A 19,057-nucleotide genomic window follows, 5' to 3' on the forward strand; every position below is an offset into this window, starting at 1 on the left:
TTGTTATTTTTTTTTTTTTTTTTTTCTTTTCTTCATTTTATTATTTTGAATTTTATTTTTATTTTTTGTTTTGTATTTTTTATTATTAGTTTTTTTTTTATTATTTAAAAAAAATGTACCATGTTTGAAAATAATAAATCTAATCTAAAAAATACTGATCAGAATAAAAATAAATTTTTAAATCTTAAAAAAATAACCAATGACAATAAAAATATCTTTGAAGACCAATCTGGGTTCAATGAAATTGGTTTAAATAATCAAATTTCAAATAATACTGCTCACAATTTTAATGTTTCTTATAGCAGTAAAAGTTCCTCAAATAGTTTAGATTATATTAATTTATATAGTGGTTATACTAAAATTATTAATATGAATTTAAATAAAAATAATTGTAATAATGATAATAATAATAATAATAATATAAATAATAATAACAATAACAATAATAATAATAATAATAATAATAATAATAATAATAATAATAATAATAATAATAATAATAATAATAATAATAATAATAATTATGATAATAATAATAATAATAATAATTATGATAATAATAATAATACCAATAATAATAATAACAATAATAACAACAATAATAATAATAATAATAATAATAATAATAATAATAATAATAATAATAACAATAACAATAATAGTAATAATAATAATGATGATGGTTTAAATGTAAATAACCCAATAAACAAAATTTTTTTAGATAAAGTCAAAGATATAAATCCTACAGAAAATAATATAAATAGTTTTGAAAAATACCATAATAGCAATAATGGTATCGATAGTTTTATTAATAGACTGGGCAATGGTGTTGTTTATAATAGTGGCGATACTAGTAATGGTTGTAAAATCGGTATTAGTGATAGCATTAATAATGACAGTAATAGTTATTATTTTAATAATAAAAATAAAAAAAATAAAATAAAAGAATATAGTTTTGATGAATATCAGGTACCATATGATGATTCAAACAGAAAAAAAAAGAAAATATATACAGAGTTTCAAATATCTAAATTAAAAGAGTACTATGAAAGCTCTCTTAATGGTAGATGCTTAAATGAAGAAGTTACTAAAATAGCAAAAGAACTAGATATAACTGATCAACAGGTTCGTGTATTTTTTAGAAATAGACGAGCAAGAACAAAAGAGTCAAATGAAACTTGTTCACCAAGACCAAATACAACAATAAATAATGATAATAATGGCAAAAACTCTCTTAAAAAAAGTCTCGATGATAATAGTACAACCAATCATGATAGAATTAATAACAATAATAATAGTAATACTAATAGTATTTTAAATAATAGTATAAATAATATAGATAGTTTGAATAAAAATATAAATATAAATAATATACATTATATAAATAATATAAATAATATAAATAATATAAATAATATAAATAATATAAATAATATAAATAATATAGATAATATAGATAATATAAATAAAAATATTAGTAGTTTTAATAATAGTTTTAATAAAATCAATAACAATATTAATAATGGTAATTTTAATACTACAAATATTAATAAAATCAATATTAGTCCTTGTGAGGTTAGTCAAAATGAATCACCTAGACTATCCATAAAATTGCCATCACCATTAGGAGGATTTGGCCAGAATCAAGAGTTACAAAAAATAATTCATCCATATCCCCAAAATAACTTTCAATTACCTGTTCTAACCCAAAGCTTTAATTCCCCTCAACAAAAAGCATCATTAATATCTACCCAGTTTAATCAAAATATTCAACAAAATAATGATAAAAATATTAATGAAAAAGAAAGAAATTTACAGCAATTAAAAGAATTAGAAAAGCAAAGAATTCACCAAGAAAGAAAACATCAAAAGTTAATAAGAAAACAACAGAAGCTTTTAGAAAAAATTCAATCCGAGGAACAAGAAAATATAAAGCAAAGCCATGATGAATCAAACATTGGTTACATTCAACAAACCCAGCAAAATAAAACAACAGATAGGCAATTGCTTGAGTATCAAAGGTTTTTACATCACCAGCGATATTTTCAACAGCAACAGCAACAGCAACAGCAACAGCAACAGCAACAGCAACAGCAACATCAACAACAACAACAACAACAACTTCATCAAGAAACCAATAGATATAGGCTTTATCCCCAAGAAATAAAGCAACCCTCACCATCTCCGAAATATATCCAAGTTGAACATGACTCATATAATAATCATGTTTTTTTTCAACAAAATTCAAATGTAGATCAAAAATATATGTACCACCAATTCATTCAAAATCAAAATCAAAATCAAAATCAAAATCAAAATCAAAATCAAAATCAAAATCAAAATCAAAATCAAAATCAAAATCAAAATCAAAATCAAAATCAAAATCAATCAATATATAAACAACAAAATAATATTTCTCCAAACCCATTATTATCACCTAATGAGAGATCAATATATTTTAAACAACAAAACTCTCATCAGGGTTTTACTTATCCATTATCTTCACCCAAACAAATACAACCAAATATACCAACACTTCCACCAATCTCTAACCAATACGACCAACAAAGACAACATATTCAACAAATCTCAAAAGTGCAAACCAATAGTAAAGTTGATAGCTTTATCTTAATCCCAATGAACAATTCCAAATATTGCAAACCTGAAGTAATCGTTAGCAATTTAAAGAAAGAAGAAAATGGGTTAATTAATTTTTTTTCAGTACCAACAAACTATAAAGAATGCAAGGATCCAGAACATGAGTCTTTGTGTGGAGAGGGAAATATTTTGCCAATAGGTGATTTTTATACAAATTCAAAAAAATGTAAAAAGTGTTACACAAGAGCATACAGAAGAAAAAGTAAAAGCAAAAACAATGACCAACAAAGTGGGGAAGAATAAAATAATAAAGTCGAAAATAAATTAAAATATAATAATAAATATTTTAAATCTATAAAATAAAATTCTAAAAAACTTTTTTATAATTATAATATGTACAAAATTTATAATTTTATTAATCTGATAATGATTTAAGATTCCCACTTTCATCCAAACTATAAATTAATAATTGACAAGATTCTAATGGTACCATTAACACCAAATTGCTAATATTTTGTTGTGAGTTGTCGTTTGAATTGCTATTTGTTGATGGCTTTTGATATGATTCATCGCTGCCCCATAAATAAAGATCCACAATTCTATTACTTGAAGTGAAGCCAGAGAGATCTCTAATGTCAAAAACATGAACAATTTCAAGGTTTAGCATTTCACGAACTACAATTTGGTAACCACCTGCACTTAATAAATATCTGATTCCATTTTGTGATTTTGTTATTAGCATTTTTACAATAGTTGGTTGAACATCATTTAATACACTTTGAATTAAATCGCCGTTAATAGAAAATCTATATAGAACATTATTCCACTCTGTGGAATCGCTGTTGGCTAGCGGTGATCTGGTGCTGCTGCTAAATGTACTGTTTGATGATATAATCGTATTTGAATAAATAAATATGCTTGAGGACTCTGCACAAAATATCATTGAGTGAATTGGTAATTTGTTTGGATGTTCTATTGATTTAAAGAATGTTCCTTTCTTTATTGAGTGTACCAATACCTTTCCATCTTTACCAGCAGTTAAACAAATATCATTGGACTTGTTAATGGAAATACAGGTTATGCCAAAGTTATGACCTCTTAAAATATGAACTGGTTTAACAGAGTAGTCTGAGCTATCTAATTCCCAAATAATGGCTGTACTATCATCACTACCAGTGACAATAACTCTCTGTTCCACTATAATACCGCCAACACCTAATCTTCCACATTGGTGTTCATCATAAGCAATACAGGTAATTGCAGACTTGTGTGAAATAGGACCTGTTGTTAGTTTAGAATCGCCATGAATAACATGAAGGGTGTTATCACATTTGCCACTAGATAGTAATAGTTTAGAATTACCAGGGATTTGACAGAATGGTTTACCAATAACAGAACGAAGACCTAGTGATAGTGAAAGTGGGATGTTTTGAGATAATGGTGTAATGCTTTGAGTCATAAAACCTGCTGCGGCTGATATATTGCTTTCTAAATAACGATAGTATTGGAAATCATTATTTGCCTCGCCAATAACCAAAATTCTATCACCTAATTGATTACTGCCTCCACCAACTACACCACTTATTAGCGACGAACCAACTGTCATAGAGTCTCTATTTGACGATGGTCCATAAACGAAAATACATAAGGGGGAAAATGGGAGTGAAATTAGTTGAAGTGGCTTTAATTTCTTAAATATTTCTAATTTTGAATTGAATTTTTGATTAGGTGGATCTCTTGAGGGATGTGGTGTTGTAAATAATTGGGATGGGGTTACACCAAAGTTATTAATTTGGACTCTGGTAGCTTCTCTTAAAATTGGATCGCTCATAGCACCGATATCCACAGAGCCTTCATAGGTAAGATGATAGAAAACATTATGTGCTTGGATAGCTTCTTTTCCTTTTTGCTTGAAACCAAAGATTAAATCAACCCAGTGATGAAGATTTCTAGAAACATATTCACTTTCTAATGCCATTCTATTTATCATTATAAAGTGATGTGGAGTTGGGGCCCATGGTGGTAATACAACGTCATTCATCGCCTTGCCATTTTGCTTAACACCAAATTCTACACCATTTCTATTGATTAAAAACTCTGGAAGATAAAAGAATTCAGGGGTAAGCTCTTTGACATCAGACGAACTATTTAAACAGTTTCTCCAACAATCGATAATAGAATCAAACATACGATCTGCATGATCAAATTGGCCACTTTGTAATTTAATAAAATGTGATGTGAATGGTTCTGAACGCATTAAAAAGAATAATACACTGCCACTTGAGCTATAATGGGTACCATACATAAAACGTGGTATTTCATCGGGGCATTGGGTCCATCTTTCCATAAAGTGTTCCAGACGAGTTGGATTTAAAGCACCAATTGGTTTTGAGAGATCTCTGTAGACTTTTGGGTCGTTAAGATCTAATTTGCTTGAGTTATAATCTGAAATAATCCATGGGAAAACTGGATACTGGTTTAAATCATTATATGTACGACCTGCAATTGTATTTAATGTCATAAGATACTCGAAATTTGAAATTTCTCTTTTCTTCCATCTTGCAGTTGGGTTTAAATATTTAATTACCAATTGTTGTGGTGATAAATTTGAGTCAAAATTATTGATCTTAAAAATGATCTCGTTTGTACCAGACAAGCTACCCAAAAGTTTCATAATTTTCAATACAATTGAACCATGTGGGAAATTTACCAAAACACTCTTTCGATCAATAAAAAAGAATTCTAAGGCAGTTGGTAGTAAGAGGTATCTACGATTTTGAACACCAATTAGCTTTTTAATATCGTATTCTTTTTCTTTAAAATATTTATCTGGTATGCAATTATCTTCTTGAGATTGAGTTGGTGAAAATACAATCTTATCTGTGTAAATAGACATCTTTACTCTTATTACCATCATTGGTTTAATGATTTCACCTTGAGCACTAAATTCTAAAATACTCTTTTTATTACTGTTTGATGAGTTTGTTCTTTTTGGGTTCAATTGGGTAAGTTGGTTTGTTAAAATTGTAGATGAGTTGCTACTTGAGCTAATAAGACTAATATTTTTGAAACCTTCGGTAGGAGTTAATGAACCAGTTGATAAGTTTGTTGCAATACTTGTGGGATTGGTGGTAGAATTTGGGCTATTATCGGCACTGTTGTTAACCAAATGGTTTGAAACCGTTGGTGAGTTAGTAGGTTTTGATTTAATAATATTTCTATTTGAGGTTTGTTCGTCTACCAAGTACCAATCAGTTTCATGAGCTTCGTCCAATACAATATTTGTATCATCCATTTCAAAACCGACTAAACCTTGTGTCAAATCTGTTGATTCGATACTTTGTTCCATTTGAGAACCAACATTACCAATAGCTGATAAACCACTTGATGAGTTGTTTAAATTAATAACCTTTCTAAGCACTGGATTATTCTTTAATTGCTCATCTTGAGTTTGTTTAATGATTGGAGAGCTATTATGCACATTATATTGTTGTTGATTTGAAAGAGCAGCACCTGGATGATTTGTACCATCATAGTCCTGTTTTAATAAAATATGTATACGGTTGCTATTTGAAAAATTATAAAGCTTCCAAATGGTTTTTTCAAAGTGTCTTGGTTCCATTTCATGCCAAGGTGATGGTTCTTTAGTAAGATCCTTAAATTGTTTATCCCAGAGTCTATCTAAATAAATTCTATATTGTAAAACATATTCTTCAAAATCATTCTTGTGTTGAATCTCTTGAAATTCATATTTTTGTGAAGCAGATATCGATTTGGCCAAAAGTTTTTGAGCTCTATAGGCTATGACAGATTGTTGTTTATTGTTGTTACCTTTAATTGTTTCTGAAACTTTATTCCTTCGAGTCATTGTAAATGCAGATGAAAGATGGGCAGTTTCATAGTGGTCTTTGATTTCGTGTAGTTTATCCAAAAGGGTAATCTTTTGTAATAATTTGTCCTTAAAGTATTTCATAAATTCTGGGTGAGACTCGTTTTGTGGTTCATTGAGTGAAAGAATAGTGTGAACTGCAAATGTTGAATTAAGATTATTAGTGCTTGAACTATTACCAGTGATTGTTTTATTGATGCTATCAGCAATTGGTGCAAGGATATTTGGTGGGCAAATAAAATTATCAATAAGGTCGCCATAGGTCTTTAGAAGTGATTTTAATAATGAAATGATAATAGATTGAGTATTCATAATAATTTTATCGGTATGGTTTTCTCTGTGTCTTCTAATAATTGTGATTAAACTACAAACAATCCACATGACATGCTTAACTTGTTCCTTTTGGTCTCTTTCTGATGCTAAAATGGTTTGAATACGAATTGAGTTCTTTGATATTATTTGGTCCATATCTTCACAAATCATTGGCAAACCCCAAACTCTGATGGCAAAATTTCTTTCATCATCGTCGGCATTTTCTGAGTGTGGATCTCTTTGGCTTAAGTTATAGGACTCTCTTTCTCCATAAAAACAGGATTCAGCCTCTTGGAAAATACATAGACAAAGTCTATAGATTGTATGAATTGAACTCTTAGCCTTAGCAGAGCCAGAAGTGACATCAATAGATGGTAAATCAATAGTACCACTATTATGGGCTAAAGTCATAATATATGGTGATAATGACATGCTCCCTGTTGGTGATTGGCCACTACTAACTACACCAGTACTTTGAAATGGATTCATTTGTTTAACAACATTGCTTTGAATACGCACAGTTTGAATTGATTGGCTAATATCGAAAATATCCAATAGTTTTGCAACAACACCAAAATCTTCCCATTGTGACTGAGTATTACGATGTGATAAAATATTCATCGTGTGTGAGAATACAAAATCTTCGATGATTGATACCAAATTGACATAATTCTTTAGTAGGATAGATGAGGTATTGGTATCGGTGCTACTCTTTAAGCCTCTTTCTAAATTCAAAAGGCATTCATAGAAAATTCTTCTCTCTAATGGCACACCATTTGGTAACAGTGAAGATATCCATGCTTCTGTTTCCTCAATAAATTTCCAACCTTCTTTTTTATTTATGCAATCAAACAATAATACCTTCATAATACCAGTTAAAATTTCTTTAATACCAGATTGGCAGGTACGATTCGAAACCTGTTCATTATATATTCTTCTAGATTCAGATAAAGATTGATGTCTTTGTTCCAAATCTTCTGAATTTGATGGTGGTGAAAAGGCTTTGCTATTGCTTGAGTTTAGTGTTGGTGAAATTGGAGGAGACCATGGTGGAGATGATGTATTTGAACGTGGTGTTGGCCATAATGATAATAACCAATTTTGCCAATTCTCTCTGTCTAAAATACCTGCTCTTAATTGTGGTAAATGTTTGATGCATAATAAAATTTCATTTAAAATTTTTTGTTGAAGTACGTATGGAGCTTTGAAGGCCAATTTACAAATAACTTCCAAAGCTGTTACATTAATTTTTCTTTGTAACTTATTCTTTTGATTGCTATCTTTATTGCTGCTGCTGTTATTTGATGGTCCTAGAGTTTCATTTCCGACCAACTCTAATAATGGTGAGTTTGGTGTATCTGCAATTGAAGGTGTAATGTTATCTGTGACTATTTCTGATAAACCACGATAGATTAAATCGGTCATTTCGAACTCTATCAATTGGTCGCCAATAAAGTATAAATAGTCATCAAAAGAGCTTTTCTTTAATAAAGTTGAGTGTCTTTTTACATTGCCAGATGAACCATTTGCAATACACTCGGCTATATTCATATACTTTCCAATAATTTTGATAACTAGTACTTGAACTTGTTCATTATCATGTTTTAATAAACCCAATAGTGACCTAATATCTCCAAATGCTTCAAAACTATTTAAGAATCCCCTAATTGTATCGTAATTTAAAAACCTATCATCATAAACTGGAGATGGGGTTTGTTGGCTATTGGCGCCTTGTTGCTGTTGCTGTTGTTGTTGATTAGTTTGATTTGAAACTGGTAAAAATAAATTATATAATATTATCATTAGTGATTCTTTTATAACAATTGAATTACATTCAGAGTCTAAAATAAATCTTATTATCTCTTGAATTTCTGGTACTTCCTTTTCATTTAATACTGGCTTGATAATAATTTTGATTATATCGAAAATATATGAAATAATTTCTTTTAAGCCATCACTTGTTAAATGATTATGTAAATAATTTAAAACTATTGGCTCATCATTATTATTGCCATTATTGTTACTATTACTATTATTATTATTTTTCTTTTTATTTAACTCTTGTTGTTTTAATTGTTTTTCATTTATATGATAATAATATTTTATACAATCCAATAAATATCTAACTTTAATATTTTCCCTAAAATATTGTGGATCCTGTGATACTTTAAAAATAATTAAATTGAATAATTGAATTTGATATTCTTTTTTAATATTTATCCAAATATTAAAATTAAAAATGATTTCTCTGTAAATATTTAATTTTAATAATGCTATGGCTTTAATTAGTAAAAGGATTACAAAGTATATTAATATATTAAATGTTTACTTACGATTTTTATCGAAACATATATCAGTTAATTGATCAAGCGAATCAAAAATTAAATCAAACTCCTCTCTTTCTAAAGTATTTGTATTATATGGATGGTTTGGATCCTCACTATTTGAAAACAATCTCGACATTAAATGGCCTAGCATTGAAATACCACTTGATTTTAAAACTTCATTTTGATTATATTTATCATTAATTAATAGATGGGTTATAAATCTTAAAATACTTGAAACTCTTGGATAATTGATTAATTTTGAAAGCTGGTTAATATCCTCTTGTGATCCTTTAAAAGTTGCTGTTTGAATTAAATTTGTATTATAATTATTTGAAGATGAAGATGATGATGATGAATTTGAAATTATTGAGGAGGAAGATGAGTTAGTTGGTGGTGAAGGAACATGATATTGTGTTGATGATAGTGATGGCGATGATGCTGATATGGTTTGGTTTGATGCTGCTTTGAATTTAAACTGATCTTCGATTGACTGTAATAAAGGAAATATAATTTGTGGCCCTCCTATCAAATAGACTGAATCCTTGATTGAAAAAGTTGAAAATATTTTTAAATCACCAATTGAAAATGCATTAATTGAATTATCTAACTCTCTATTACCCAATCCATGACAAACTCCACCGTAAAATGATTTGGGTGAAAAAGTGAATATGACGAATCTATAAGAAAAAAAAATTATTAGTATTTCTAATTTAATATGAAGGTTTCTCTAATAACTTTACTAAATAAATACTTTTGTTTTTTAAATATATAGTTTGAACCCTTTTTAATTAAATCTTGAGCATCAGAATCTGAAAATGAAGTCGATAACATTGAAAAAGAACCTAACTGGCACTTTAAACAACACTCTGATTGATTCGAGGCTATGTGTGTGAAACCATTACTAGAAGTTGGTGATATTAAATTACTTGATGGGACAGTACCAATTGAGCAGACATTTAAATTCTTTGATGTCGATGGATACTTAACATTTTGGGAAAAAATCATCTTACCATTTAAATAAACTGTCAATGGTGATGCACCTGGCACAATACCCCACTTCTTGGTTGGCACATGAGTAATTATTAAATGGTTCCATTTGTTAGTTGGAAATTCTTGGTCACAAATTACTGTTTTAACTTTTGAATTTACTCTAAAAATTAATTTTCCATTTTCAAAGAAAGACTCTAAACCTGCGCCACCCTCATTAAGAAAACTAAACAATCTAGGCTCGTAAACTTTAATGGATTCACTGTTGTCATGTTGAAATGATTCAATATTTATCCATGTTGATATTGTATACCCTGATGATGGTACTTTACCGATTGGATCTACAATTAACCCTGAATTAATACCATTTAAATAAAATACTGATGACGGTGTTTTTCTAAATGTCATAACATCCAATGATTTAAATAAATTTGGTAAACCCTAAAAAAAAAAAAAAAAATTAATAATCATAATATAATGTATATGTATGTATAACCATATCTATGTGTGATAAAAATTTTAGTTTATAAATTTTATAAACAATGTTATTTGTGTTTTATTTTTTTTATATTAAAAAATGACAAAAAAAAAACATAAAAATAAAATAAAAATATCTTACATTTTGTAAAAAATAATGATTTGGTTTATAATGAGTCAACAAATAATTCTTATCAAAAAGCCTAAATATTCTTCTAACTTGTTTAACTGTTATATGCTCTGTACCTAAAATTTCTATTAATTGTAATGTCTTTAAAGATATATTTTCATCGTCGATAGTTGGTAACAACTGAATTAATTCATCTAAAACCACTAAACTTTTATTTGTATACAATGTTTTTGATTTTCTTCTTTCTTTGTGACCTTTATATTTTTCTTTAAATTCTTCATTATTACTATCATCATCATTATCTTCTTTTTCTTCCTCTTCATAATTTTCATTATCACTATTATTACATAAATTTGAATCGACTAAATAATTTACACCAATGCTTTTTCGAATACCACTAATATTTGTTATGTTATTATTACTATTATTGCTGGTTTTTGGTTTTTTTTTAATAATTTTTGGGATAGTTTGATTTAAATTTAAAATTAAATTAATTGTATTATTTGATGAATAGCTTAATATTTGAATTAATTGATCCAAAATCTTTATCTTTAAAAATGATGATATATCATCATTCTTTAATAACTCTATTATTTCATAAATTTTTGAAAAATTTTTAATTATATATTTATTATTGCCATAATTTTCTATTGAACTATTATTATTGTTATTACTATTATTAAATTGGCCGCTGCCCATTACAATATTACTTTTATTTCTATTATTGTTATTGATATTACTACTATTATTGCTGCTACTATTCTGAGTTTGATGTTGGTTATTCTCTATACCTAATAATTGATCGAATAGTTGCTTTACAATAAATTTTTCATTTTCATATTTGTACATGATATCATCATTGTTGCCTGCACTGCTATTACTACCACCACTAACATTAATAACTCTATTATTAAACTGTTGTTGATACTTTAATGGTGAAGATGACATATTTGCTATTATTTGTTATATAACTATTATATTATACAAACTATTATAATACTTAAAAATATATTTAAAAAAAAAAAAAAAGAAAAATCAACACATGTGTTTTTTATTTAAATATTTAATAAAAACTATAACTATTATTTTTACTATAACAATATTACTATTAATAAAACTTAATTTATTCTTTGATGCATATGTGAAAACAAAATATATAAAAAATTAAATAAAAACAACAAAAATTTAAAAAAAATTAAAAAAAAATAAAAAAAAATTAAAAAAAAAAAAATATAAAAAAATAAATATAATATTTATTTTTAAATTTTTTAAAATAGAATATTGTTTATCTATATTTATACATGAAATGTGTGGGTGGTATAGCTTTTATTTCTTTTATTCATTTTATATTTTTTTTTTATTAGATTTCATTAAATAGATTGTAGTTTTCTTTTTTTATTTTTTTAATTTTCCAATTACATATATATAATTAAAATTGGTAAATATATTTCTGTTTAGAATAAAACAAATTTCAAATAAAACCAAACACTACCATAAACAATTAGATTTATATGTGTACTTTTTTTTTTTAGGTTTTCCAAGCTCTTTTATTGAGAAATATTTTATAATAAATCACTCGTTTACTTTTTGTGATATAAAAAAACTTGATTACAAACGAGCAATAACCTCTTTTTTTTTTATTTATTTTTTTTTTAAAAAAATATAAAATCAAAGGACTGCTTGACAAAAAAAATAATCAGTAAAATATTTAATCGCAATTTTGTTTCTACATTATCTTAAAACAACACGATAATATCTTTTATTTGAAACACCCAAAATATCTTTAAAAATTTTGAAAAAAAATATGAATTTATCATGATGATGCGATAGGTGAAGATCATACCAAAATCACACACATTATTAATACTAACTTTATTATATTTTTTTTTTGGTGTGTGTGATCCAAAAAATCAACACTTTTTTTTTATTTTTCTTATTTTTTTTATTTTTTTTATAGTATAGGGGATAGGGTGAGCGTATATAAGTTTAGAATTCATTCAATGAAAGATCTTTTTGCTTTTATTCGAAAAAATTTAATTCATTGTTAGATAATGAATCTTTTTTTTTTTTTTTTTAATTTTTTTTATTTTATTTTTTTTTTAAAATTTTTTTTTATTTTAAATTATCTTTTTTTTTTTTTATTTTTATTTTTTTTATTTTTATTTTTTTTTTATTTTTATTTTTTATTTTTTATTTTTCTGGGGGTTGTTTATAAAAATAGAGAGAGATTGTGTAAATTCTCTCATTTATTAAATCAATTAATTTCACATTTATTTTTAAATTCATATATATATATATATAAATCTTTTTTTTTATTTTTTTATCAAATAAAAAAAAAAAATAAAAAAACTAAAAAAAAAAAATAGAAAAAAATTTTAAATAATTTTTTTATTTTTTATTTTTTTTTTGATTTTTGTACAAAAAACTCAATTATCATAAATTGTGTATACCCCCCAAAGTCAAACAGATACTCCTCATAACTCCTCATAAACTCATCCACATTCACCAAATATTTTTTTAAAAAAAAAAAAAAGTAAAATTTTTATTTTTTTTAAAAAAACCAATAACAATAATAAATTATTCCAAACCATATTATTATATACATATAAATAAATCATACATATACGCAAAAACACACCATATTCATTGTAATACTATTTTGTAAATATAATATAAAATATACCACTGTACAACAATCATCTAATCAGATATAAAATATAAAATAATATTAAATATATATATAATATAAAATATAAATAAATATAAAATATTTAATATAAATTATCATATACACATATAAATTATAACAAACAATATATAAAATGTTAAAGCTTTTTAAAAAAATTGGGAGAAAGAAAGATGCCAAAATAGAGGATTTTTACGAACTTGGCCCTGAAATAGGAAGGTAAGTTTGGTTGAATTTTAAAAATAATTTTTTATTTTTTTTTCAAATCCATTAATTTTTTTATTTTTTATTTAGAGGTGCATTTTCAATAGTTAAACAAGGTACACATAAAGAAACAAATGAACAAGTTGCAATTAAAGCAATTTCGAAACAACATGTAAGTGAAGCAGATATGAAAAGATTTACAAGAGAAATTGAAATTATGAAAAAGTTAAAGCATAAAAATATAATACAGTTAATCGATGTTTTTGATTCAAATGATTACCTTTATTTAGTTTTAGAATTGTAAATATATCCTATATAATATTAATAAATAAATTTTAGAGGAATATATACTAATAATAATAAAATAATAATTATACTTTTTTAACTATATAGAATTAGAGGAGGTGAATTATTTGATAAAATTGTAGAAAAAGGTCAATATTCAGAAAAAGATGCATGTAATTTAGTCAGACAAATCGTATCAGCTGTAGAATATATGCATCAACATGGCGTTTGTCATCGTGACTTAAAACCAGAGAATCTTTTATGTTCAGCCGACGATGAAAAAGAAGAAATTGTAAGAATAGCAGATTTTGGTTTATCTAAAATATTTGAAGGAGGCGAAGAATTAAAAACAGCATGTGGTACCCCAGATTATGTTGGTAAGTTGGATCATTTATAAATAGCAATAAAATATTATTATTGGTATTAAATATTAATCACTCATTCATATTCAAACAATATACAGCTCCAGAAATTTTAGAATGCAAACCATATGATACATCAGTTGATATGTGGAGTATAGGTGTTATTACATATATATTGTTATGCGGTTTTGCACCATTTTTTGCAGATACACATCACGAATTATTCCAAAAAATTTTAGCATTAGAATACGATTTCCCAGAACCAGAATGGTCAGGTATTACGGATTTAGCAAAAGATTTCATTTCACAATTATTAATTATAAACCCAGCCGAAAGATGGACTGCATCTCAATGTATGCAACATCCTTGGTTAGCCGAAAACCATAGTGATAAAGCATTAAAATCATTGGACTCTGCAATTTCATCTATGAAAGATTACGTAAGAAATAGAGAAGCCTCAACATCCAATATAATATTAAAAATGAGACCATCCCAATCAACCCCCAATCTCCACTCTCATAAAAATCAAACCTGATCTGTCTCCTCCCAAAATATCAATTTATAAAAATAAAAAAGTAAAAAAAAAAATAAAAAATAAAAGAGTAATTTTTTTTTAAATCTAAACAGAAAAAATATTTATAAATAAAAAAAAAAAACTTATTTTTCTGTTTTTTTTTATTTGTGTTAATCAAAAAAAAAATAAAAAAAAATAAAAAAGAAAAATAACCAACCAAAATCAAAATAAAAATATAAAAAAATAAAAAAATAAAAAATTTTATTGTAAAAATGATGTGGTTTAGTATCAATTTTATGTTTGATTTTTAGGGGCACACGTATGTGTGTATGCATGTATCAAAACATGTTTTTTATCATTGGTCATAGCGGGAGTGGGGTGGGAATACAGCAACTTGCACCAATCACTTTTATCCGTAAAACCGAATTTAAATAAAAAATTTTAAAAATAAAAAAAATTAAAATTTTAAAAAAAAACCACCATTTGTGAGATATTTTACAAAGTGACAAATTAACATTAACAAATATTTAGGAAACATAAATAATTAAAACAAAAAATAAAAAACAAAAAAACAAAAACTTAAAATATTTATATTATTTAAAATGGAAAAAAAAAGAAAAACAAATAAATAAGAATAAAAATTTTAATTAATCCATTTTTTTTCTAATATCTCCAAATGGAATTTTGGAAAAAAAAAGAAAATAAAATGTAAATAAAAAAAAACCAAAAAAAATTAAAAAACATTCAATTTTTCATAGAATCAAAAATATCTATTCATTTTTTTTTCTTTATTTTTGGTGTAAAATTGATGATTCTAAAAAAAAGATTTTTTTTTTTTATTTTATTTTTTTGTAGATTTTTTTTAATTTATTTTATTTTATTTTTTTTTTCTTTATATTTCTTTAAAAAATAGTTTTATAAAACATTTTTTTTTTCCAAAAGATTTCATTTTCAAAAACTCATAGATTTGTATATTATCATATTATTATTTTTTTTATTTTTAAAATATTTTTTTCCAACTTTTGTATATTAAATAAATCTATAAATATATATATATAAATATATAAATATAAAATGAGCACATTAGAACAATATTTAAAAGTAATCGGATTGGAATCATACCAATCAATTATGATCGATAATGGTAAGTATATAAAATGGGTTCCCCCAAATTTTTAAAAAATAAAATAAAAAAAAAGTTTTAACTAAATATTTTTTTCATTTTTTTTATTTTACAGGTTATGATGATCCAGAGTTAATTGCAGAGTTAACTGAAGACGATTTAGTTGCTATTGGTGTAAAGAAAGGCCATGCCAAAAGAGCATTTTTAAAATCAAAAGAGTTATCTAACAAGACTGTACATACCCATGAAGCATCTCCAGATATCTCATCAAATTCATCATCTTCATCCGCACCACCAAATTCACAACAACCACCAGCCAAAGAAAGAACTACTACAATTAGTATTGGCAAAAAAGGTAATGATGATGATGAAGATTCAGGTGATGAAAAAGATGATAAACCAAGTGGTCCAATGCTCCAAAGTAAAGTTTTACATGAAGGTTTTGTTCAAAAGAAAGGTAATGAAGGTTTCTTTGGTTCTAAAATGTTCCAAAAGAGATATTTCAAAATATATGAAGAGGGCCGTTTAGCTTATTTCAAGAATAGTCACGATGTTTCACCAATTAATGTTATTGAAATGAGAGGTGCCTTATGTAAGTAAAATTTTTTTTTTTTTTTTCATATTATAATTTTACTAATTATAAACCCACATTTTAAAATTTAAAATTTTTTTTCTTTTAAATTATATAGCTGTCGATGATATGGAAAATAAAAATACTGGTTTTAAACTTTCAATGAAAACATCAGCTCGTGTTTATTGGTTGGTTTGTCAAAAGCTTGATGAAAAGCAAAAATGGGTCCAAGTTATTAAATCTCAAATTACTCCACCAGTCGTTCCAAAAGCAGTTGATCCAAATGAAATTAAACCATACCTCCAACATCGTGAAGAGCCATCACAATGTGCATCAACTCGTTTCGATTCACCACTTAGTTGGGGTGCTATTGAAAAACAATCTGAAAATGGTATGATTCGTCTTCACATCCATAGTAACGGAAAATTATTTGTCGAAGAAATTCGTGCTATTGAACTCGATGAAAACAATCAAGTTATCATTAAAGATTTACCAAAAGAAATCGACGAACGTTCAGTTCACTTCCTTTCACTTTCAGAACCAGCTGCTTTTGTTATGGAACAAACCTATTACCACGATGAAAAGACACCAGAAAAAATGCTTGAGAAATTAATTGGTAAAGAAATCGAAGTATCAGTTCCACGTGAAGATAAATTTGATGAACCTGTTGTATTCAAGGGTGAACTCATCTACAATCCAAAAGAATCACAATATGCTCTTCAAAATAGAGAAACCAATACCATTCACTTTTTAAAGACCCACGAAGCCATCAGCTATAATCTTTTAGAAAACCAAGTAGAGCCAATTTTCAAAGAATCACAATTAGATTGGATTGTCGCTGGTAATGAAAAGAAACACCTCATTAAACTTTCATACAATTCAGAAAACCTTTTCAAATGGCATTCAAACTATGTTGCTGTTCTTAATCCAAGAGAAACAGAAATGGAATTCAGAGGTTGGTTTACAATTGAAAATGAATCAGGTAAAACTTTCAACAATACCAATGTTATTTTAGTTAGAGAGCCAAGCGAAAAGAAGGTAGACGAAAAGAAAGATAGCGATTCAGACTCAGCACTCCCAGTTGCTCTTCCAAAACTTGGTGGATTCAAATTAGGAAAGCTCCCAAGTTTTGGTGGTGATAGTAGCTCAACCCCAGCTGAGCCAGAAAAACGTATCTATCGTTACGAAATCCCACATAAAACTACCCTCAAAAATAACGAACAAAAACAAATCTGCTTTGTCTCCACCAAATTACCAGTTAGATCATTCGATTTTATTTCTTTTGATACACCAAAATACACCAAATACACCAATGTCAATAAAGATCATGGTGCTGTCGCCACTGCCCATGTAGACTCATCAGTACAATTCACTTGGAATCTTCCATACACCATCCCAGCCGGTTCAATGAAACTTCAAAGACAACTTAAAGATCACTTTGGTTCAGATATTGTCAACTCATTCGAAATCGAACACTTTAACCCAAGTGATATTGTTACTCTTCCACTCCAGCCATTAGGTAAAGTTTCAGCAACTCGTACCCAAACCGGTTACAACTTTGATATTAATAACTTATACATTGTCGAAACTTATGAAATTCGTGTTAACAATGGTAGAGAAGAACCAGTTCGTATCACCGTAGAGGAGTCAATGTACAGATGGGAATTCTTCGAAATAACCTCAAGTCAATTAACAGATAGCAACGGAACCACCAACATCAAGTTTATCAATCATCCAACCCATCCACGTAGAGTCCAATGGGTTCTTAATATCCCACCTTTAGACGGAAAAGTTATCAAATACAGTGTTTTCTACTCTGGTTTATCATTACCAGAATCTATGATGCCAAAAAAGTAAATTAAATTAAATTAATTGTATATATAAAATAGTTTAATTTTATTTATTTTTTTAATTTTCTAAAAAACAATTTGTTAAATGTATTTTTAAATATTTTATTAAATACATAAAAAATAAAGTTATAATTTCTTTAAAAAATATTATTTAAATTTTGTAGTTTTAAAATATAATGTTTTTTTTTTTATTTTTTATTTTTTTAAATAAATAAAACAAATAATAAACTTGCAAGAACAAAATAGTTAAAAACCAACTTTGATGATGATGAAGAGCCTTCAGCATTGCACATAAATTGGTAAGAGCATGTTCCATCATTGAATTTAGTTGATAAAATGTAGGCACATTGAGAAACATTGTAGCTGTTATCGTCTTCGTCAATTGGATATGCTAACTCTGGGTGATTTGGGCTATAGCTATCGGTTTTAACAAATTCAATTACCTTTTGAGATGGTTTATAGGTGACATTAAAAAACAAATTAAGATCTAAATAACTTGGATAATCTGGGATAGTAACTTCACTTAAATCTTTGTACTTTCCATTTTCAATTTGATTTGCAGGGCAATAGCATGCTCCAACACAGGTTCCATATTTGACAGTAACGCTAGCTTTAGCAGCAGAAACAAAAATAATTGAGAGTAATAATAAAATTAATTTCATTTTTTTTTTATTTACAAATAATTATTTATTTATTTATATATTTGTTTGTTTTTATATTTGTTATAGTTGTGGATTAATCA

General features: G+C 26.4%; 5 protein-coding genes across 5 annotated transcripts; 3 read left to right on the plus strand and 2 right to left on the minus strand.

Moving 5' to 3' along the window:
* Positions 1–120: 120 nt before the first annotated feature.
* Positions 121–2,901, plus strand: DICPUDRAFT_155300 (uncharacterized protein; the record flags this gene model as incomplete). The annotated part of the gene is made up of 1 exon (XM_003290716.1): positions 121–2,901. One exon carries the CDS (start codon positions 121–123, stop codon positions 2,899–2,901), a length of 2,781 nt encoding a protein of 926 aa, XP_003290764.1.
* Positions 2,902–3,013: 112 nt separating this feature from the next.
* On the minus strand, positions 3,014–11,668 carry DICPUDRAFT_155301 (uncharacterized protein; the record flags this gene model as incomplete). Its single annotated transcript, XM_003290723.1, has 4 exons — positions 3,014–9,078; positions 9,133–9,803; positions 9,878–10,554; positions 10,733–11,668. The coding sequence occupies 4 exons, from the start codon at positions 11,666–11,668 to the stop codon at positions 3,014–3,016; spliced, it is 8,349 nt and encodes a 2,782-aa protein (XP_003290771.1).
* Positions 11,669–13,542: 1,874 nt separating this feature from the next.
* DICPUDRAFT_37955 (uncharacterized protein) lies at positions 13,543–14,792 on the plus strand (the record flags this gene model as incomplete). The annotated part of the gene is made up of 4 exons (XM_003290717.1): positions 13,543–13,625; positions 13,701–13,910; positions 14,004–14,272; positions 14,359–14,792. The coding sequence occupies 4 exons, from the start codon at positions 13,543–13,545 to the stop codon at positions 14,790–14,792; spliced, it is 996 nt and encodes a 331-aa protein (XP_003290765.1).
* Positions 14,793–15,845: 1,053 nt separating this feature from the next.
* DICPUDRAFT_89090 (uncharacterized protein) lies at positions 15,846–18,322 on the plus strand (the record flags this gene model as incomplete). Its single annotated transcript, XM_003290718.1, has 3 exons — positions 15,846–15,915; positions 16,010–16,486; positions 16,584–18,322. The coding sequence occupies 3 exons, from the start codon at positions 15,846–15,848 to the stop codon at positions 18,320–18,322; spliced, it is 2,286 nt and encodes a 761-aa protein (XP_003290766.1).
* Positions 18,323–18,518: 196 nt separating this feature from the next.
* Positions 18,519–18,977, minus strand: DICPUDRAFT_37942 (uncharacterized protein; the record flags this gene model as incomplete). The annotated part of the gene is made up of 1 exon (XM_003290724.1): positions 18,519–18,977. One exon carries the CDS (start codon positions 18,975–18,977, stop codon positions 18,519–18,521), a length of 459 nt encoding a protein of 152 aa, XP_003290772.1.
* Positions 18,978–19,057: the final 80 nt, after the last annotated feature.

Source organism: Dictyostelium purpureum, assembly GCF_000190715.1.
Source record: "Dictyostelium purpureum unplaced genomic scaffold DICPUscaffold_240, whole genome shotgun sequence".
In the NCBI taxonomy this organism is placed as follows: Eukaryota; Evosea; class Eumycetozoa; order Dictyosteliales; family Dictyosteliaceae; genus Dictyostelium; species Dictyostelium purpureum.